We start from the raw sequence: 23405 nt of genomic DNA, 5'->3' as shown, positions 1-23405 counted from the left end.
ATGTTGCTTAAAAAATAAAAAATTGGGCGGCAAGGGGGCACAATGAGTAGAGCACCAGCCCTGCAGTCAGGAGGACCTGAGTTCAAATATGACCTCAGACACTTAACACAAAAACTAGCCGTGTGACCTTGGACAAGTCACTTAACCCCAATTGCCCTCCAAAAAGAGATATATGTATACACACACACACACACACACACACACACACACACACATATATATATATAGCTCATAAGAATGCTTACCAAATAAATAGTGAATTTTGTAGAAGGAATCACAAATGACCAAATTCAAAAGAGACTTCAGAGATCATCCAATCCAATCCCTACGTGAATAACAAATCTCATCCAAGCTATACCTAACAAGGGACCATCCAGAATCAGCTATCTCAGGAGGCAGATACTTCCACCCTTAGAGAGCTCTCCTTGTTCAGAAGCTTTTTCTGACAAGAACAAAATTATGTATCCTGCAACTTCCACTTATTGCTTCTATATCTGCTCTCTGGGGCCAAGCAGAATAAATTTAATCCTTCTTCCACATGAAAACCCTTCAAATACTTGAACATAGTAATCATGCCGTGCCCCCAAGTTTTCACTTCTTAAGGTTAAAAATTGTTAGTTTTTTCAAACAGTTCTCATGCAGCATGATCTTGTGACCTTTTACCATCCTGGTTGCCCTCCTTTGGAAATCCCAGATTATCAAGGGCCTTCCTAAAATAGAATTCCCAGAACTTGACATAACATTCAAACTGTAATATGACTAAGGCAGAATATGGCAGGATTTTTGCTTCCCTATGGACACTAAAATCCTCTTAATGTAACCTAAAATCACATTAGCATTTTGGATTGTCATATTGACTCATCCATTGATTCATCTTGTAATTCATGAATTCAGCTTGTAGACCACTGAAAGCCCCAGATCTTTTTTCAGACAAACTATCTTGTGCTTTTGAAGTTGATTATTTTTTTGAAGAATAAGACTATAAATTTCATCTTGTTATTTTTGGCCCAATTTTCTACCCTGTTGTGATTGGGTTTCTTTTTCAGGGGAACAGAGGAATGGATTCTTAAATTTATCATTCAGTGAGATCACTATCCCCAGCTTAGTATCATGGGAAGCTTTGATAAAAACATGCCATTTTTACTTTGTCACTGATAAAATTATTTTTTAAAAAAACAGCAACAAACAGATCTGAAAGACATTCAGCTAGGACCTTCTTACAAACTAATATTGGACTATTAATGACCACTCTTTATGCAGATATCCAACAAAATTGGATATATCTAATGGTCTTCTGTCATCTATCCCATATCTCCCCATCAAAAGACGCATGAAGGATTTTATCAAATACTTGGCAAAACTCTTTGTTTCCAAGAAAGGTATATCTTAAGCTCTTCACAGTCTCCCTCCAACTTGTCTTTGTTTGCTGATTTCACATTTTTATGTTCTTGACAAACTGGTCTACTTGCATTCATATTCTGGCTCCATGGCTCTGTAGAGGCCAGCCTCTATCAGGAATGCTCTCCCACTCCCACTTCCCACTTCAGCCTCTTTTAAAAAAAAATATTATTTAGTGTTTTATTTTTCCCCAGTTATGTGTAGAAACTATTTTGAACATTTGTTCTTAAAACTTTGAATTCCAAATTCTTCTTTCCTCCCTCCCCACATCCCCTCATTGAGAAGGTATGCAATTTGATATAGGTTATACATGTGTAGTCATGCAAAACATTTCCTTATTAGTCATGTTGTGAAAGAAAACATAGAACCCCTCCCCCCCAAAAAACCCTCAAGAAAAATAAAGAAAGTTTAAAAAGTATACTTTCAATCTGTATTCAGATACCATCATTTCTTTCTTTGGGGATGGATAACATTTTTCATTGTAAGTCCTTCAGAGTTGTCTTGGATCATTGTATTGCTGAGAATAGTTAAGTCATTCGCAGCTGATCATCTTACAATATTGCTATTATTTTGTACACAGTACATTTCACTTTGCATCAGCTCATGTAAGTCTTTCCAGGTTTTTCTGAGAGCATCCTACTCAATGTTTCTTATAGCAAAATAGTAGTCTATCATAATCACATACAACAGTTTGTTCAGTCATTCCCCAATTGATGGGCATCCCCTCAATTTCGCTTTCTTTGCCACCAGCAAAGAGCTACTATAAATATTTTTGTATATATAGTCCCTTTTCTTTTTTTGTTTTTTTTTTCATCTCTTTTGAAATTCAGAACTAGTAGTGGTATTATTGCTAGGTATGCATGTTTTTATATAACCCTTCCAAATTGTTCTACATTATGGTTGAATCAGTTCACAACTCCACCAACAATGCATTAATGTTTCATTTTTCCCACATCCCCTCCAACATTTGTTATTTACCTTTTCTGTCCTATTGACCAATCTAATAGGCATGATGTAATGCCTCAGAACTGTTTTAATTTGCATTTCTCAAATCAGTAGTGAATTAGAGCATTTTTATATGGCTATAGATACCTTTGATTACCTCATCTGAAAACTTTTCATATATCTTGATGATGTATCAACTGTGAAATGGCTCTGATTTTTTGTTAATTTGACTCAGTTCTCCTCATGTTTGAAAAATGAGGCCTTTATAAGAGAAACTTGCTTCAAAATTGTTTTCACAATTAGTATTGCTAACTGTATTTCCTCCCATCCTATTCCTCCCCCAATTTATTCTATTCTCTCTCTCATTTTACCCTGTCCCTCCTCAAAAGTGTTTGCTTCTGACTACTCCCTCTATCTGCCCTCCCTTCTTTCAACCCCTACCCCCTACCTCCCAACCCCTACCCCTCAACCCCTATGCCCCCAGTACCCAACATTTCTCTTATCCCCTACTTTCCTGTAGGATAAGATAGATTTCTATACCCAATTGAGTGTGTATGTTATGCTGTCTTTTTTTTTTTGGAGGGGGAAGGGCAGGGAAATTGGGATCAAGTGACTTGCCCAAGGTCACATGGCTAGTAAGTGTTAAGTGTGAGGCCAGATTTGAACTCAGGTCCTCCTGACTCCAGGGCTGGTGCTGTATTCACTGCACCACCTAGCCACCCCATGTTATGCAGTCTTTGAGCCAGTTCTGATGAGGGTAAGGTTTACTCACTTCCCCTCTACTAACTTTTTAATGTGAAGTATTTTACTGCATTCTACCTCTCCCTTTCTTTTTCTCCTGGTACTTTCCTGTCTTTCATCCCTACATTTTAATTTTTTATATATCATTCCTTCATATTCAACTCATATCTCTGCCCTCTGTCTATATACACTCCTAACTACCCTAATAATGAGAAAGTTCTTATGAGTTACAAGCATTATTTTCCCATGTAGGAATGTAAATAGTTTAATCTTCTTAAATCCCTAATAGTTTCCCTTTCCTGTTTGCCTTTCTATGCCTCTCTTGAGTCTTGTATTTGAAAGTTAAATTTTCTATTCAGCTCTTGTCCTCTCATCAAGAATGCTTGAAAGTCCTCTATTTCACTGAATGTCCATTTTTTTTCCCTGAAGGATTTTACTCAGTTTTGCTGGGTATATGATGCCTGGTTGTAATCCTAGCACCTTTGCCTTCCAAAATATCATATTCTAAGCCCACTGACACTTTAATGTAGTAGCTACTAAATCTCATGTTATCCTGACCGTGGCTCCACAATGCTTAAATTGTTTATTTCTGGCTGCTTGAAATATTTTCTCCTGGACCTGGGAGCTCTGGAATTTGGCTATAATATTCATGGGAGTTTTCATTTGAGGATCTCTTTAAGAAGGTGATCAGTGAATTCTTTCAATTTCTAGTTTACTCTCTGGCCCTAGAATATTGATAATTTCTTGAAAGATGATGTTTCAGCTTTATTTTTGATCATGGCTTTCAAGTAATCCAATCATTTTAAAATTATCTCTTCTTGATCTGTTTTATATCAGTTGCTTTTCCAATGAGATATTTCACATTGTCTTCTATGTATATATATATTATTCTTTTGATTTTGTTTTGTGGTTTCTTTATTTCTCATTAAGTCATTAGTTTCCATCTGCTCCATTCTAATTTTTAAGGAATTATTTTCTTCAGTGAGCTTTTGTACCTCCTTTTCCATTTGGCCAATTCTTTTTAGGAAGTTTTTTCTTCAGCCAATTATTGTGCTTCTTTTTTCCATTTGACCAATCAGCTTTGTAAAGCTTTCTTCTCCTCATTGTTTTTAGTACCTCTTTTACCATTTGACCTAGTCTGCTTTTGTGTCTCCTTACCAAGCTGCTGACTCTTTTTTCATGATTTTATTGCATGATTCTATTTCTTCTCCCAATTTTTCCTCTACTCTTATTGTACTTTCAAAATCCTTTTTGAGTTCTTCCCATAGCCTGAGACCAATTCATATATTTCTCAGAGGCTTTAGATGTAAGAATTTTGACTTTGTTGTCTTCTTCTGAGTGGGTATGAGCTTCCTTGTCACCATAGTAACTTTCTATGGTCAGATTTTTTTTCTTTGCTTATTTTTCTTACCTGTTTCTTGACTTTTAACTCTTTGTTAAAGTAGGGCTCTGCTTCCAGGGTGGAGGGGGCACAGTCCCAAACTTCAGGAGTTTTGTGCAGCTATTCAAAGATACTTCTGGGGACCTGTAAGTTTTCAATTTTTCCAAGGTGATTTGATCTCAGGAGAGCTGTGTTTACTACTTTCCTGGCCTGTGCTTTGGCTTATAAGCAACCACAAATAGTTTTCTATGCCCTGGAACCATTATGAGGGTCCCTGCACCACTAGCTCTGGTCTGCTAATGCTCCTCCTTGCCCTGGGACTGTCACCCAGGACTGTGATCCAGATCTGAGTATAGACAAAGCTAGGGAGTCCCACTTCAGTGCTAACAAAGAGACCCTATAATCTCCTTGTGACTAGTTGTTAAACCCCATTATTGTCTGTAAACTGAGAGCTCTGGAAGCAGCTGATTCAGTGGCTCCCAAAGCCTACTCCTGGTGTGCTGTGGCTGGGACTGTGCTGGACTATGCTCCACTCTCACCCAGGAGCATTAGCTGACTTTCTAAGTTGTCTTTGCCTGGAAAATTATTTCACCCTGTCCTTTTGTGGTTTCTGCTGCTCCAGGAATTGTTTTATGGCATTCTTTAAAGATGTTCAGAGGGGTTTTGCTGCCTTTTCTTCACCATCTTCACTCTACTGCTCTCACTTCTGCCTCTTGGAATGCCAAGTTCAGCTCCACTGCCCCTTGCTGTAGGAGGTCTTCCTTGATCCCATCAGTTGTTAGTGCTTTTCCCCTTTCCTCTGCAATCATTTTGGATTTATTTTGTGTATATGTTGTTTACATATTTGTATGCTTATTGTTTCCTTCCGTAAAATGCAAATTCCTTGAGCTCAAGGACTATTGCCTTGTTATCTTTGTATCTATCCCTCATTCCTATCATGGATTAATAAATACTTGTTTATTTGATAGAAATATAACTGAATTCTATAACTCCTCTTACCAACTCCTCTTATAACCCTGTCTATAAGAGAAATAAGGCTGTCTGGAATGACCTGTTCTTGGTTAAACCACGCTAGCACCTTCTGATCACAGCTTCTTTTTTCTAAATATTTACTAACCATTTCTTGTTGGTTATTTCTTGACATTCTAGAATTTTCCAGAAATTCAAGTCAAGTCACAATGTTGCAATTTTAAAATTCTACTCTCCTCCTTTTTTTGAAAGTAAAAATAACATTTTCACTTTCATCCAGTCTTCTCCCAGAAATCAAAGGCTGTGGTAGCACAATCAAAATTATGTTATACTGCTTTATTTCATACTGTGGAGAATACTCTATAAAATCTGCCCCAATGAATCTCATTTCTCAATACCTTCACCAATACTCTATTACCAAGACCAGTCACAAAGTTTCCAAATCCTGCTATATCATTCTGCTTGACACTGTTTTCATGAAACCATTTAATGGCATTCATTGATGGGAGTCCTATATGGTTATAAACATTTCCAGTTTTTCTAAGGGAGTGCACTTAATAAATGATCTTTTGAATGACTAGTATTTTGATAGCCATGGTGCACTTTCTTTGACAATTTGTTCTCCAATTGTTTTGCTATTGAGGAAGAGATAAAAGTAAGTAGAGAGTAATATAAAGTATAATAAGTTTTAGACTATATGGCTTTAGAATATTAATCCTAAATATACAATCAAATATAAAGAAGAAAACTCCACCCTTTCATTTCTTCCTTGTCACTAAGATAGTATATTAGTTAGAATGGAAGAGGTCATCCTGGATAATACATAAATCAAATAATATGATATTTGAGGATATTGATATTCCAAAATCTTAAATATATGGATTCATATATATTCATAAACTTAAATAAGATTAAGAAATGTGGGAAATTCTGATAGCATCACTCAAACAAATGTGCGCTTGAGCCAAAATGAAATCCAAAAGCATCTTTGCCCTCCATTAATGTCAAAGAGCTGATTTCCCATGGATAATTCCCATCCCCATATAAAATAGCTTCATTGAAAAAATATTGCCTTTACCTTTGCAAACATGGCAATTATTTGTTTTGCTTTTCTCCCTGTTGACATAAGGTAGGGATGTGTTGGGGGCCCAGGGATAGCAGAAGAAACAATAATCAAGTTGGAAGTGAAAGTGATGGAACCAACCAAAAAAGTATAAATAAAATATTCAAAAAGAAAAAAAATAAGCATCATATTGTGATATGACAATTATTTCCTTATAGACCAATTTATGCATTTCTAATAGGTTTTTAATCTTCATCCTTACTTTTGCTGAAATTTACATTTAAATAACTAATTCAGAAAAGTATTATTCTTTTACTAGTATATTTGTCCATTCTTCTTTACTAGTATAAGCAGACATTTGTATATTCTTTTTCTCCACTGACATTACCTTTAGTCTGATCAAGCCTGTATAGTTTTCTGTATCTTGTCTCAATTCTCAGTTAAATTCATGCTCCCATGCCATCTGTAGATTAAGTTTTTCACCTCCTTTCCCTGATTAAAATTCACCAGTCCAAGTCTTTGCAGAAAATATGTAGGCATTCTGCTGTTAAAACCAGAATTCTTCCTTTAATAGGTAACTGGAATCAATATATGTTACTATATTATAGCCACTTTAGTTCTGGGTGTAATTTAAACCACCAGTTAAAACTTGGCCATAAAGTGCATTGAAGAGAGACCCCAAGACTGTAAACTTTGCCTTTTCCAATGCTACTTTTTCTTCTTGAGAAGTTATACATTTTAAGTAACTGATTACTTTTGAAAGGACCTCAGTTGACCTGGGTGGATAATTATGTACCAAAAGTCTGTCATTAAGGAGAAAAATTATTGTGGCAAAGTGAGCACAGTGTAAGTAAAATAAATATCACCTTCCAAAATAGTGCCTAACACACCTTTCTGATTGTTATGAAGCTGTTTTAGTAGTGATAGGTCATAGGCATCATTACAGAAAAGCATATGGATGGAATAAAAGTAAGCCTGTGCACTATGCTTATTTTTTAAATCATATAATTCAGTGCTCATAATGCAACTGATACTTTAAGAAACTGAAAAGTTGCTGGCATTGGAAGCCTGTTCATTTGGCAATGCCTTGCTTTTTATCAATTGCCAGGCTAAGGATCTTTAAAATCCATGTGCTTCTGTTCTTTAATAGAGCCTTACCACTTATACAAAGGAACTTGTTCAAGGGATGTACAGAGGCAAGAAAACTCAATTTTCTAAACTATGTGTATAGCAAGGCAGCATGGAACAGTGGCAAGAGAGCTAGTCTCAGAATCAGGAAAACTATTTTCCAAGGCCTGCCTCTGACACATACTAGATGTTAGCTATTTAACCTCTCAGTGCCCCAGCCAGCTCTCTCTTAAGTGATACAGGACAGTTGCCAGTCTGCAGTAGTTGAGGCAGTTTCCTTACCAGGAATTCACCCTACACAAATGAAATCACAGTTACAAACCAAACAAACAAACAGAAAAACTAACAACTGAAGATATAACCGACTTTCCAATCAGCCACCCACATATCTGCTCCTCTGAATTTAAAGCTCCATATAATTTTGATTCATGCTTAAGAGTTGGGGTCTAATGAGGAGACTGTAGAGTAGTTAGTAGAATACTGGACCTGGAGTGAGGAAAGCCTGGCTTCCAATCTTATCTCATACACTTAGTGGATTTGTGACCTAGGCAAGTCATTTAATAGCTCTCAGGCCTCTCAGAATCCTTACCTGTAAAATGATTCAGTGACCTCTAAGGTCCCTTTCAGCTCCAAATCTGTCATTCTATGAGCCTACATTTAAAAAAAAAGTTCCATACATTGACATCTCCCATTGACATTTCTTATAATTTCATGGACATTTTTATCTTTATTTTTGACTGTTTCATTTGTTAGGGGTTCCAAATTCATCCTCCCCATCTTCAGTATCTTGCTCTCTTTCCTTATGCCTACAAACTCAAACCTACCTCCATCCTTGTTAACAGAAAGAAACAGACCAAAAAATGCATTATTTGATCCTACTGTGTTCTCAGGCTATCATCCTATATCTCTTTTACTTTTCACAATTGAACTCCTACAATAAGCTACTTACACTCATTTTTATGCTTTGTCTCTTCTCATTAATTTCTCAACCCTTTGCAGTCTGGCTTCTGACTTCATCACTTAGTTGAAAGTTGTCTCTCCAAAGTTACCAATGATATCCTAATCCCTGAATTCCCTGGTCTTTATTCAGTCTTTACCTTCATTAACTAATCTCTAGATCTTGTTACTATTGACCATCTTTCCTCCTAGATACTTTCTCTTCCCTGGATTTTCATGATACCATGCTCCCTAGTTAATCTTCCTACCTGTCTGATGGCTTCTGATCAGTCTTCTTTGCTGGATCATCATCTGTATCCTGCCCCTTAACTGTGGGCATGCTCCTCAAATGTAGTGGATAGAATTGAACTTGGAACCACAAAGATTTGAGTTCAGATCACATATTCACTAACTGTGATCCTGAGGTCACTTAAACTCTTTATGCCTCAGTTTCCTCATTTGTGAATTGAGAGATTTGGCAATGATTGCCCCTCAAGTCATTTTCAGCTCTAAATGTATGATTTTATGATAACATGAACTCAGAATACATATAAATTCATGTTTTCATATTCTAATTTCTCTAACATAGGGCACAACTGTGCCAATTTTTCTTGAGGCTTATACATTGATAGCATAGTAATGAAGACATAGGCACTTAAGGAAATATCCTCCTTTAAAGAGGAGCAAATACATCAACCAATAATCATGAACATTTATTAAGGGTCCTTTGATGTACCAGGCACTTGTAGATCCTAGGCTTTAAACCCCCCCAAAAAAAAAATGAAATAAACTTTGCTCTCAAGGAACTTATATTATCATTTTTAAGTTTGTTTTACTATATGCTAGAATATTTCCGACAAACATAAACATTTTCACATGCAAAGAAGCCTTGTCAATGGGGCTTGTAGTTGAAATCTTGAATACATAACATAGTGCTTGTTCTTTTTACTATGTCTTGACTTTACTGTAATTGGACCAATGTTGCCATACTTGTCTGTGGCTTTATCTGAAATCTGCTTTGTTCCATCTTATTTTTAAAAGTGTTCATTAATGTTCTTTTCTTTTTTCTCTTTACTTTGTTTTTGTATCCACCACTTCCTCCCACCTCTGCTAAATTAAAGCCCTCTCTTGTAACAAAAGTATTCCAGAAAAAACAAATTTATATTGTAAGACTGTAACTGGAAATGTAGGTCACCTTCTGTATGTTCAGTATATCAGCTCTCTACCAAGAGGTGAGAAATATATTTCATCATCAGTCTTCTTTTTTCTCTCTTTATTTTTTCTTTCTTTTCTATTTTTAACTTTTTATTTATTTTATTCTGAACTTAAGAAATAAAACAATCATTTCCACAAGATAGTAAATAGAAAAAAGGTGATTGTGCATAAAACTGCAAATCTATTATGTACAACTTGCAATTGCTTTCAAATATATAATAAAGTTATGTAAGTTTCTTTTTTCCCTTCTTTCTTCTCCCCCCTCCCCACCCTAGAGACAGCTACCATTAGACAAAACTCTCTCTCTCTGTGTCTCTCTGTCTCTCTCTCTCTTTCTCTCTCTCTGTCTCTCTGTCTCTCTCTGTCTCTCTCTGTCTCTCTCTCTCTCTCTCTCTGTCTCTCTCTGTCTCTCTCTCTCTCTCTCTCTCTCTCTCTCTCTCTCTCTCTCTCTCTGTCTCTCTCTCTCTCTCTCTCTATATATATATATATACACCCATATATAAACCATTTTATACATACTTCTACTTATTAATTCTTTCTCTGGATGCAGATACCTTCTTCCTTCATATGTCCTATGTAGTTAATTTGGGCGTGTATCAAAAGGACTTAGTCACTCAAAATTGTTCTTAAAACAATATTGTTTTACTGTATACAGCATTCTCTTGGTTCTTTTTTTTAAATTTTTCAAATGCTTTATTAACTTCTGATTTACATCATTCATTTCTGCCAGATTTTGAGTTACACATTTTCTCCCCGTTTTTCCCCTACCCACCTCCCCAAAACAGCAGTCCTACAGTATATCCCCTCTTCCAATCTGCTCTCTCCCATATCTTCTCTCATACCCCTTTTGACTTTTCCAGTAGGGCATGGTGGATCTCTATGCCCCAGTGCCTGTATATCTTATTTCCCAATTACATGTAAAATAGTATTATTAATAGTATATATATATATATAGATATATATATATATATATATATATATATATAAACATTTGATATTAAAACTGTGAATTCCAAATTCATTCCCCTCCTCCCTTATCACCCGCCCTTACTGGAAAGATAAGCAGTTCAGTATAGGTTGTACATGTGTAGCTCATGTGAAACATTAACATAGTTGATATATTGTAAAAGACTGACTATATTTCCCTCCCTCCTATCCCACCTCCCACTAGTTCTATTCTCTACTTTGATCCCATCTCTTTTCAAAAGTGGGTGCTTCCAACTTCCCTCACCCCAACCTGCCCTCCATTTCATCATCCCCCCTCTCATCCCTTCCCCCCTACTCTCCTGTAGGATGAGATACCCTATTTAGTGTGTATTTCATTCCCTCCCTGAGCCAAATTCAATGAGATTAAGTTTGACCCATTCCCTTTTGCCTTCCTATTCTTCCCCTCCATGATAACCATTTTCCCTTGCCTCTTCTATATGAGATAGTTTACCCCATTCTGTCTCTCCCCATCTCCTCTCATTATATTCCTCTCTCACCTATTAATTTCACCTTTTAAGTATCATCCCTTCCTATTAAATTGGTCCTGTGCCCTCTATCCATGTCTACCTGTAAACATACACACGTTCACATATGTATTCATATGCCCGTATACCCTCCAATACAGACATATATATTCCCTTCAACTATTTTCATACTGAGAAAAGTTTCATCAGTTACAATTATTGGTTTTCCATGTAGGAATGTTAATAGTTCAAATTTGATAAGTTCCTTATGCTTTCTTTTCCCTGTTTACCTTCTCTTGCTTCTTATATCTGAATGTCAAATTTTCTATTCAACTTCTGGTTTTTTCATCAAGAATGCTTGAAAGTCCTCTATTCCACTGAATGACCATATTTTCCCCTGAAACGTGATACTCAGTTTTGCTGGGTAAGTGATTTTTGGTTTTAATCCCAGCTCCTTTGCCCTCCAGAATATCATATTCCAAGCCCTTCAATCCCTCAGTGTAGAAGCTGCCAAATCCTGCGTTATCCTGATTGCATTTCCATAATATTCAAATTGTTTCTTCCTGGCTGTTTATGATATTCTCTCCTTGATCTGGGAATTTTGGAACCTGGCTATAATATTCCTAGGAGTTTTCTTTTTGGGATCTTTTTCAGGAGGTGATAGGTGGATTCTTTCAACCTCCATTTTGCCCTCTGGTTCTAAAACATCAGGGCAATTTTCCCTGACAATTACTTGAAGGATGATTTCTAGGTTCTTTCTTTGATCATGACTTTCAGGTAGTACAATAATTTTAAAATTATTTCACCTGGATCTATTTTCCAGGTCATTAGTTTTTCCAATGAGATATTTCACATTCCCTTCTATTCTTTCATTTGTTTGGATCTCTTTAATGGCATCTTGATTTCTCATAAAGTCATTAGCTTCCATTTGCTCCAATCTAATTCTGAAGCAATGATTCTCCTTATTGAGTTTTTGAGATTCTTTTTCCATCTGGCAAATTCGGCTTTTTAAGGAATTCTTCTCCTCATTGCCTTTTTGAGCCTCTTTTGCCATTTCAGTTAGTCTGTTTTTTAAGGTGTTATTTTCCTCAATCAGGCTGTTGACTCTCAAATTTCATAATTTTCTTGAATTGTTCTAAATTCTCTTCCCAATTTTTCCTCCACTTCTCTTATTTGCTTCTTAAGTTCCTCTATGGCCTGTAACCAGCTCATATTTTCCCTTGATGTTTTTGGTGCAGGAGTTCTGACTTCACTGTCTTCCTCCTTTTCCATGCTTTGCTCTTTTTTGTTCCCAAAATAGGAGTGTATTGTTGGCATCTTCTGTCTGCTTTGTTTCCTTTGCCTGAGCATGTTGCCACTAAATTACTTGACTTTTGGGCTTTTTGCCACAGTAGGACTCTGCTACCAGACAGGGGAGCTTCCATCCCAAACACTGGGGTTTTCTCAGCTGCTGGACGTATTAGATGGGTGCCCTCTCTGAGGCCTCCATAGGCTCTGGCAAGATGGACACACACCCCAGGACCTCCACCCTAGACCACAATCCAGATCCAAGCAGGTTAAAGCAGGAGCAATTACCCCTCAGACTAGTCTCTTGTACCCCCTACACTCTGCAGGCCAGGAGCTGAAGCTGCCACATGGCAGCCATGGCTGCCCCGCAGCCTTCAGAAGCTTCTTACCCAGGGGCAAAAGCCAAGGCACTCCCAACTACTGGGTCCCAAAGTCCATACTGCACTGACCTCTCACTTTGTCCTTCGCATTTATGTGTTGATAAATCTGGAAATGACCACAGCTTCTGGTGATCTGGAGTCCCTCCAGCTGGCACCTGGTCAGGCCCAACTTGGGGCTAAAGCCTTGGTCTGGGGCTGGATTCAGATCCCAGAGCACTGCGCTGGATGATTCCTGCCAGGCTGTCCTCAGTGGGAGTTTAGCTTCTCTGTGTCATTTTGTGGGTTTGGTATGGTAGCTCCAAAGTTTGTTTAGAGTACCCTTTTACATGAATTGGGGAAGGTGGAATCCGGGAGCCATGGGGAGGACCTACTCCTACTCCACCCCCATTCTCTTGGTTCTGCTGATTTCACTCTTTATTATTTCCTACAAGTCTATCCATGTTTTTTCAAGATCATCCATCTCATCATTTCTTATAGCACAGTAGTATTACATCACAATCATATACCACAACTTGTTCAGCCATTCCCCAATTGATGGGCACCCCTGCAATTTCCAGTTCTTTGCCACCACAGAGAGAGTTGCTATAAATATTTTAAAGCATGTAGGTTCTTTTCTTTTTCCCCCAATCATCTTTGGAAATAGCCCTAATAGTGCTATTACTGTGTCTAAGGGTATAGGCATTTTAATAACTCTTTGGGCATAATTCCAGTTTGCTCTGCAAAATGGTTAGAACACTTCACAATTTCACCAACAGTGAATTACTGTCCCGATTTTTCCACATCTCCTCCAACATTTGTCACTTTCCCTTTCAATAATGTTAACCAATCTGATAGGTGTAAAATGATATCTCAAGATTATTTTAATTTGCATTTCTTAAATCAATAATGATTTAGACCATTTTTCATCTAATTATAAATTGATTTGATTCTGTCATCAGCTCACTGCCTTTGACCATTTATCAGTTGGGGGATGATTCTTATTCTTATAAATTTGCCAAAGTTCTTTATATATTTGAGATATGAGAAATTTATCTGAGAATCTTTCTATAATTTTCCCCTCAATTTTCTGCTTTCCTTCTGATCTTGGTTGCATTTGTTTTATTTGTACACAAACTTTTTAATTTAATATAATCAAAATTATCCATTTTGCACCTCACACTTCTGCCCATCACTTGTTTATTAATAAAATTTTCATCTTTTCATAAGTCTGACATGTAATACATTTCATGTTCTTCAAATTTTCTTGTAATATCTCTTTTTATATCTTGATCGTGTATCCATTTTCATCTTATCATGGTAAATGGTATTAGATAATGATTTATGCCCATCTTTTGCCAGACTGTTTTCTAGTTTTCCCAATAATTTTTACCAAATAATAAATTCTATCCCCAAAATGTAAGTCTTTACACTTGTCAAATGCAAGTTTACTATATTTATTTGCTGCTGTAAATTGTATGTCTACTCTGTTCCACTGATCTAAAAAAACAAATAAGTAACTTAATTGGGATGGCATTGAATATATAAATTAAAGTAAAATTATCATTTTTATTATATTGACCCTTCCTACTGATTAGCAATTAATATTTCTCCAATTTTTAAATCTGATTTTATTTGTATGAAAAGTTTTTTGCAATCAAATTCATATAGTTTCTGGGTTTGTTTTCATAGATATACTCCCAGGGATTTTACACCATCTAGATTATTTTTTTTATTTTTTAGTTTACATCATTCATCTCCACAAGATTTTGAGTTACAAATTTTTTCCCCATTTTTCCCCTAGCCACCACCCCAAAATAGCGATCCCACTGAATATCCCCTCCCCCAATCTGCTCTTTCCTATATCTTCCCCCATTCCTCCCTCCAACTTTCCAGTAGGGCACGGTAGATCTCTATGCCCCAGTGCCTGTACATCTTATTTCCCAGTTGCATGTAAAGTAATAGTAATAATAGTATATGTACATATATATATTTTTTTAACATTTGATTTTAAAACTTTGAATTCCAGATTCTTTCCCTTCCTCCCTTGTCACTCTTACTGGGAAGATAAACAATTCAATATGGGTTGTACATGTGTAGCTAAGTAAAACATTTCCATAGTGGATATATTGTGAAAGACTGACTATATTTCCTTCCCTTCTATCCCACTTGTTCTATTCTCTACTTTGATCCTGTACCTTTTTAAAAAGAGGGTGCTTCCAACTCCCCGCCCCGAGCCTGCCCTCCCTTCCTTTATCATCTAGATTACTTTAAATGGGCTCTCTCTTACTATCTCTTCTTGCAGTGTTTTGTTTGTGATATATAGAAATATTGTCATCATGAGTTTTCTAGAGGTAACAGTTATTCACTACACCAATCAGAGGTTTGTTTTTTGTTCTTTTTTTGGAGGGGGGAAAGTGAGGCAATTGGGGTTAAGTTACTTGCCCAAGGTCACACAGCTAGTAAGTGTGTCAAGTGTCTGAGGCCAAACTTGAACTCGGGTCCTCCTGACTCCAGGGCCCATACAGTATTCACTGCTCCACCTAGCTGCCTCCCATCAGAGTTCTTAATTCTTTCAAAGTTCTTTTCTTTTACATTTCAATAAAAACTTCTTGTTCTGCTTACTTCACTCTGCGTCAGTTGATAAGAAGTCATCTCAGGTTTCTTTGAACTGTTTCCTTTCATCATTTTTAAAATATATAATATTCCATTACATTCTTAGGCTCTAATTTTTTCAGTCATTACTCAATTGATGTACGTTCCTTTTATTTCCAATTCTTTGCAACAAAAGATGGTGATATGTGTGTACATGCATATAGATACATATTTACATATATATGCATGTATATACACACATACATATATATGTGTGTGTATGTATGTTTTCTCTCTCTTTAGCCTCTTTGATGTGTATTTATATTACTGGTATTGCTGGTCAAAGGGGATACGCAGCTTAGTGACATTTGGCGTGTATTTCTAAATTACTTTCTGGAACAGTGGGGTCATTGTATGTCTCCAAGAGCTTGCATTCTTAAAGGGGAACTGTATTAATGTATACAAACTGATTCTTCTAAATATTTCAAGAACTCACCTCAAGGCAGTAGTAAAGTCACTTTTTCCCTGGCATTTTTCTTCAGTTTTTGCACTTCACTTTTAACAAAGCATTTATATTTAATATTTCCCTTTTTCTTTGTGCCTCAGTAGTTAAATTACTGTTTGGTTATATAATTCAAGAAGCATTTATTTAGAGCCTACTCCATGCTACATATTGTAGCATGGGTATAGGGAATTTAAAGACAAAAAATGAAGCTCTCTCTGCCTTCAAAATGTTTCCTTTCTTTGTAGGGAGGAGATGTAAACAGATGAGTAACTGGGAAATATAAAACAATTAGGGGAAGTACTAATTACTAGAAAAATAAGGAAGATTTAACTCAAAAGCAACTGTAGTGGGTTAAGACTGAGCCTACAACATAAACTGATGGAAAAATTTTTTTTCACATTAGTTGAATTCAGTTACCCAAATCCTTGGCAAATAGTTAAATGTAAATAGTTCCAAAAACCACAAAACAAAATTCTTCTAGACTGGTTTCTTCCCAAGGATTTTGTGTTTCTAGACATGGCCTAAGAATCCATATATATGCTCACTTATCAAATTAGTGAAAACACAAGAAATATAACTCCTGTGCACAGTCTTCAGGCTTTTTGGCAAAATGGCCTAAGATAATCTCACTCCCTCATATGCAGGAGAAACCTGGATCCAATAATTTTTAAGTAAATTTTTCTTTACATATTCAAATGAATTGTTGAACAAGGAAATCTAGTAAATTTGATGTAAATAACCAGTTATGGAGTCATAGACTTAGAGCTAGACTCCCTCATTCATGCTTAAGGAAACTGAGGCCAAAGACATTAAGTGACTTCACAGGTTGTAAGTGTCACAGAGACAGGAATTGAACCCAGGTTCTCTGACTTCATATCCAGTGTTATCTTCCATTTTCATACAAATTGTCTATCAACTGATTACTTCTGTTGAAGATTATAGTCTGAGTGATTGCGTTAAGGTCATCTGAACTTAATGCTGAATTCTACTTAATAAAATCCAAGATGTTAACCATCAATTATTTTAATAACTTTGAAATATATGCAAAACAATGTCTTGGACTCTGTGTATTTTTTCCTATAATTCATGTTTTTGCATAATGCAGTAGCTATTCAATGATTATAGTAATAAACATGACTGTGAGGGAGAAAAAAACCACAAGCTTATTGGATTCACCATAAGTTTAGTCTGATTTCCTATGCTTCTATGAATTTTCTCTCAAATGTGATCAGTAAAATTTATCTCCCAAATTCTGAATAGTTTCATATATTTTCAATTTATGGATGGCACAAGGAAATAAAGGGACAATTTAAATAGTCAGTCCAGAGCATTTATTAGCAAAACCTTCACCAGTAGAAACACCATAGCCACCAAAGTGCTGTTCTAGGTCTTCTTTATGCAGTGGAGACTTTACAATATTTACTTTATATGATAAGACTTATAAGTAGAGTTTGATGTTGTTTGTTCAGCCTATTATGCAGATGGCGCTTGATTAAAATCTATTTTAAACTACAGCGATTACTGCAAGATAGTGTGCATAAAACCGCTCTCCTAGCTCCATTAAAGGCTTGAGTACGGCTGCCGTTTATTTTAAATATGCTTATAGACATTTTCAACTTCTCCAGGGACATTTAGATATCAGTGAGGCGCTTTCCTTGAGAGTCTTAACTCCTAGATGTTGTAGTCTTAAGATCTATTATCTGAGAAACACGGTAAGCACATGCTTTTTTAAAGTGAAAGATTATTGTTTTCTTGTGATAAATAAGTTAAATACATCACTATAATTAAGCAATAAGCCATGACAGGAGGTGGATTACTAAGAGCTAAGTACACCTCTAGGGATTTTGAGGAATAAATCTGTGCCTATCAGTAGGTTACAAAAATGTGTGCACTTGTGTTTGTGTGCATGTGTGCGTGATTCATAAGTAAAAAATCATTTTCTATGCCTTTTGCTTTCATTAATGGTGACATCTCCATGGCTGATGGGAGTCAAAATTAAAGTCTCATACTAACCATCTTCCATGTTGTTAACATTCATTTTTTGTTGTTTCTGGACAACATTTGTGTCTGTGTTGGCTTGCCATTCTAGACCCTACAAAAGCATTGTGGAGAAGGATATGAGAATTGTTGGAACTCTACATCCTAGAGGGAAAAAAACCCCTTCATATACTTTCCTCTCTGTGCTTAAGATCATTGACACTGCTTAAATTCAACTTCATAATTTCCCATCTTAAAACCCTGACAACATCAGAAATTTTATGATTTGATGTAGTGCTTAGAAATTCAAGCTTCTTTATAGACACACTTACTTGTTTCCATTCAAGTATATGGGCTTCAGAAGTTAGTCAAAGCTCAAAATGATTGTTTATTGACTGATTATGTATCCATTTAGCTAATTTCAGACAAACTTCCTTATCGTGTTCATCTCAAAACAATCATTCAAAAATATAATCAACAACTAGTCTATATAGTCATCCCAATCAAAAATATAGCAGACACAATAATGAGCAACTTTATTTTTCACATATCAAAGTCTACAGAACAACCAGGCAAAACTCCCTGATTCTGGGATATACAACAAGCACATTGTATGGCCACAGACCATTGTCACATTCTCCAACATGCTGTAAAAATACCCCTCCAAAAAGTCAGAAAATGGCCAGTTGCCTCATACGACCCTTATAGACTGCCATAGCATTTAGACTCATCAGATCCCAAACCACAACAAGGTGGAACATTCTCATTTCATAATATTGAACCTCAAAGCGCAAAGATTATCCTCCTAGTCAACTTGCTATGTACTTCAGTATCCTGAGTTCATAGAAAACTCCGGATTCACATACCCAAATCAGTTTTGGTTCTTGGTGAGTTCCATTTCTTGTAGACTTCATTGCCTTCCCTATTTGACAAAAGATGAAAATCAGACCTTGATGCTGTCTTGTGTTCTTTAACTTGTGCCCTGTATTCTTCACTGGTAATACATGTGGTATAAAGTATATAAGTCTCTCCTTAAAGAACATGGTGTGAATGAATTTGCAATGATTTAAGAATATAGTTCTTTCAGCTCAATTGAATAGATATTGATGAAATGCTCATGTTGGTAAGCACTGGGTGAGCTATTGCGTAGCTAGATATGATTTCTGTGATCATTTAGTCTGTATTGCACTAAACAGGTAGACATCCTGCACATCTGTATTGCACTAAACAGGTAGACATCCAACTTCCTGTTTAAGATTGCCAAGGATAAGGAACCCTTTACCTCCTGAAGTTGTCCATCCTACTTTGCTGGCCCATTCTTCCTCAGATTAAGCATAAATCTACTGCTCTTCAAATTTCTACCCATTGCTTCTGTTTTGTATTCAAGAAAAAGAAGAATAAGTGTGATTCATCTTCTACTTGCCAGTGATTGACTTTGACTTAAAGATAGCTAACATGGCTCTACTAAGTCTTCTTTTCTCCAGGCTAATAGCTCTATTTCCTTCCACCAATTCTTTTATGGCATGGCTTCAAGTCGTCCCACTATCTGGATTACTGAATAGAAGTACATTAGTCTGTAAACGTCCTTCATAAGTTGTGGCACCTTGGTCTGAAAACAGGACACTAAATATAGTCTCACTAAGGCTGAATTAAAAAAAGATTGTCACCTCCATCATTCAGGAAACTGTGTTTATATTAATCCAGTTTAAGATAAATTATCTCTTTTGACTATTGTGGTCAGACTATTGACTTTATTAGGCTTGAAAAGCCACAGGCCTTTTTCATATGAAGTATTATCTAACCCCCTCCCAAACACATGCACATATTTATGTAGTTAACTTTTTGAACCTGTATAGGAATTTACATTTGTCCCTTTAAAATTCCATCTTATTAGATTAGGCTGATCTTTCTATAACCTGTCTTTATCAGCTTTCAGTCTAGTAGTTTCCCAGAATACAAAAATCTATATAATGCTCACTTTCTTGAATAATAAGCAAATCCATTATTTTATACAAATTGTCAAAACTTGATATTTTTGTTAACAAATATTCTGTCACTTAATTATTGCAAAGTCCTAATATGGATCATATGTATTTAGAATGGGCACAGCACCTGGGCTCATCTGCCATAACATCAATGAAGACAATATTTGTTATGGAGATTAACAGTGTAAACAAGAAGGTAAAGTTAGCTTAGATTGTTAAACAATGTAAAATAACTATTTTCATACATGTTAGCACTCAGCTATTTGAGAGTTTGGCCCCTTATCACAAGCATTTTCCTATTCAGAAGAGTTTAATATCCATGCTTAGGGGATTTCATTTCATATTTTCTCCTTCATTTAATTCAGAAAAATATCTTATATAAATGAATCTGATACTAATATATATATATACATAGAATATGAACATTTTACCCTACTCTTTGCTTCCTGTTTTTTGGTCAATTTACTTTCCATTAAAAAAAAATCCCGAAACACCAATGATTCCTTAAAAAAAAAATTACCTTTGATGAGAACCCTTATCAAAAGTCTTTGAAAGTCTAACTAAATTATGTCTTCTATTTCCCTCTTATTACTGTTTTTTGGTCCCTCAAAAACTATAGTAAATTAGTTAGGGATAATTACCTTTTCAGAATCCAAATCATATTTGTCTAAATGTCAGAGACTCTTACCCAGATGATAAGTTCCATTAGCCTGCCCAGTATGAACTCAAAAGTCCATAGTCTCCAGGTTTCCTCTGAAACGTCTTATGTAGATGAGAGTACCAAAGAAACACTGCCAGTCCTCTGACCCAGTAGCTATTAAAACGTAGGCATTTGTTTAAGCTGCAATTTACATTTTTTCACTCAAGTTCTATCCAGAGGATATCATTGGGTCTTAGCTACATGTCTTACACCAATTATGTAGATCCTGTACATTTAGCACATTTACATGTAGCACATCCAAACTCTTCACTCCAAAAGTTAGCAGTTACCAAAAGGTAATTTGAGAGTTGAAATTCTTTGCTTTATTAGGTCTCTTTTCCCACTGTTAGCATGACCCTGGGAATCCAGACTAACTTGAATGCTTTATGATGTACACATTTGCTACAGCTACTTTTACCACTCCATATATGGCTTACACAGGGAGCAGTCTACTATGTGCTTAGATCCCAACTCAATTTGTTGATACTTAGGATTTATATACCCCTTTGCCATTATATATACCTGTGTTTACACTGTTAATCTCCATAACAAATATTGTCTTCATTGATGGTTTGGCAGACTTTAGCCCAACTACTGTGCCCACATTCTATACCATTTGTTCCAATCATATCTCTTTAGGAACAAACATTTTTGCCAAAATGGAATGTCCAGCCAATTAGTAAACTCTACTTATCTATGTAATCATGATCCTCCATAAGTACAATTAAACATACAATTCTCATCCATAATATCTACTATTTATCTCTTACCTTTGATATAACTCCTAATTGAAAATCTTCATGTGCTAAGCAGAGGTCCCATCTCAAAAAGAGAATCAATTGTAGAGTCTGAGGTTTGAATCCTGACTTTTGCTGGATCTACCTATGTGATCTCAGGAGAGTTACTTAAAATCACTGGGTGTCAGTTTCCTCATCTATAAACTGAGTGATTGGATTAGATAACCTATACTGTCTCTGTCCATTCTGTGTTGATCTTTTCATTCATCCTAGAAGCCTCAGCAAGCCCAAGCTAAATGATTCATTAAACCCTTTTTGCTATAGACGTGATTATTGAGGAAATTTTTTTTTGATACTTCATCATGGAATGTCTCCATTGTTTCTCTAGTTGATTTATTACATTTCACATATTTAAAGAAACCCTTATTATGGGTTTTCATTATTTCAGATAAGCCATGCCACTAGTTAGTCTGAACAAGTGAGGTTTTTATTATTTATGTAATATGAGTCACTGGTATAGTAATCACAAATGTAAAGTTTCAATACTTTAAGGATGTATGATTGCAACGGCATGGGTGTTCCCTCCATGCTTTAGTAGATAGTTTCTCAAGCTTCTCTGCCCTTCCCCTCCCCCAAAAATATCATCTCACAGGGGCCAATATTTGAGAAATGAACTAGCTAGACAGCAAAATGGCAGTCCATTTCCAGGACTTATACTTTCTAGCTTCATAGAAAGCAACAGAATTCTCACTCTGCTGGTATAACATTCAAAGATTCAAAGTTGTTCTTACATCCTGTTGAAGAACTGGGAGGCACAGGAATGGAAGGACAAACCCCCAAACCATGAGGATGCTTTCTGAAGATTCAGACATTGTGTAAAAAAAAAAAGTTCAGATATCTTCCAGAATCTGTGTAAATCAAAGCATTAAAATGTTATTGACCCAACCACCAAGTAACTGTCATGATTACTGTCAGACTTATAAAGTAAAAAAAGAGGAATCTCTGAGCCCATATAATAGGGTAATAATTCTATAAAAACAATCAAAAATTATTTTTAAAGACTTGTTATGTAAGCTGTGAGGGACTGAGTCATAGCTTACATGAGATATCAAGTTTTATATGAGCCCAGAGTTACAAATAAAAATGCTACTTAGGATTGTGCATGTGTGTCTGTTAACCTAAATGAGAAACAGCAATTTGGTTTGGCCCATGCTTTCGTAGGCCCCTCTATAATTCTACTATGATCCTATTCCAGATAAATGGTGGAGAGAAAAGGCCTGCTTCTGATATGGGAAAGAAACCAAAAACTCCCAAAAAGAAGAAGAAGAAGGATCCTAACGAGCCTCAGAAGCCTGTGTCTGCCTATGCATTATTCTTCCGAGATACCCAGGCAGCTATCAAAGGCCAAAATCCAAATGCTACTTTTGGTGAAGTCTCCAAAATTGTGGCCTCAATGTGGGATGGCTTAGGAGAGGAGCAGAAACAGGTAAGAAGTGTTACAAAAGGAAATGGATGTTAACTTGGTTGTAGAAATTGGATAAGCTACCAAAAAAAAATACCTTCTAAGTGCTTTGAATGGTTTCTTCAGTGGCTGGAATGAATGCAAGAAAATGGGCTATATCAGAACTGCTCTTTAAGAGACTTTCATATAATTTTATACCGCTTTATTGCTCTACTATATGTTCCTTTCTTTGTTTCAAGGTTTATATAGTGCAGTTACTTTTGAAAGGGACTTTACATGCCTTAGCCAGGATGACATCACTCCCTCAAGTTGCTGGTGTGTTCATAAAGACTAAAAATCCTCAGGGTGTTTTGAAAACTGTCCACACCTCTCTTCAGCACTTACTGTTTACTCATTTGTCATCAAAACCCAGTTTTACTCTTTGCTAAATTAACTTAAAGCTTAAGTTCTTCTATCCTCAACCACTCCCTAAAGACCACCAAAGAATGTTACCCAAACCCTTCTAGAACATAGTCCACATTGGGTTAAGTGGGAACATATGTGCAATTTGCTTCTTCATTTTATGTATCCCTGT

At 36.1% G+C, this 23405-nt stretch overlaps 1 protein-coding gene across 2 annotated transcripts in view; it reads left to right on the top strand.

The window, feature by feature from the left end:
- The window catches only part of TOX (thymocyte selection associated high mobility group box), a 387018-nt gene that overhangs the window by 316345 nt on the left and 47268 nt on the right, over window positions 1-23405 (top strand). For both annotated transcript variants that reach the window (XM_069099996.1, XM_069099995.1), the window contains one exon: window positions 22625-22855. In XM_069099996.1, the coding sequence (XP_068956097.1) occupies window positions 22625-22855 (231 nt within the window). The remainder of the gene's footprint in view (window positions 1-22624; window positions 22856-23405) is intronic.

The sequence above is a fragment of the Petaurus breviceps genome, unplaced genomic scaffold (assembly GCF_028583685.1).
Source record: "Petaurus breviceps papuanus isolate PSGF00001 unplaced genomic scaffold, PetGlider_PUasm1.0 38, whole genome shotgun sequence".
Classification (NCBI taxonomy): Eukaryota; Metazoa; Chordata; class Mammalia; order Diprotodontia; family Petauridae; genus Petaurus; species Petaurus breviceps.
The sequence above is the reverse complement of the archived record's forward strand: the minus strand, read 5'-3'. Positions and strand labels throughout refer to the sequence as shown.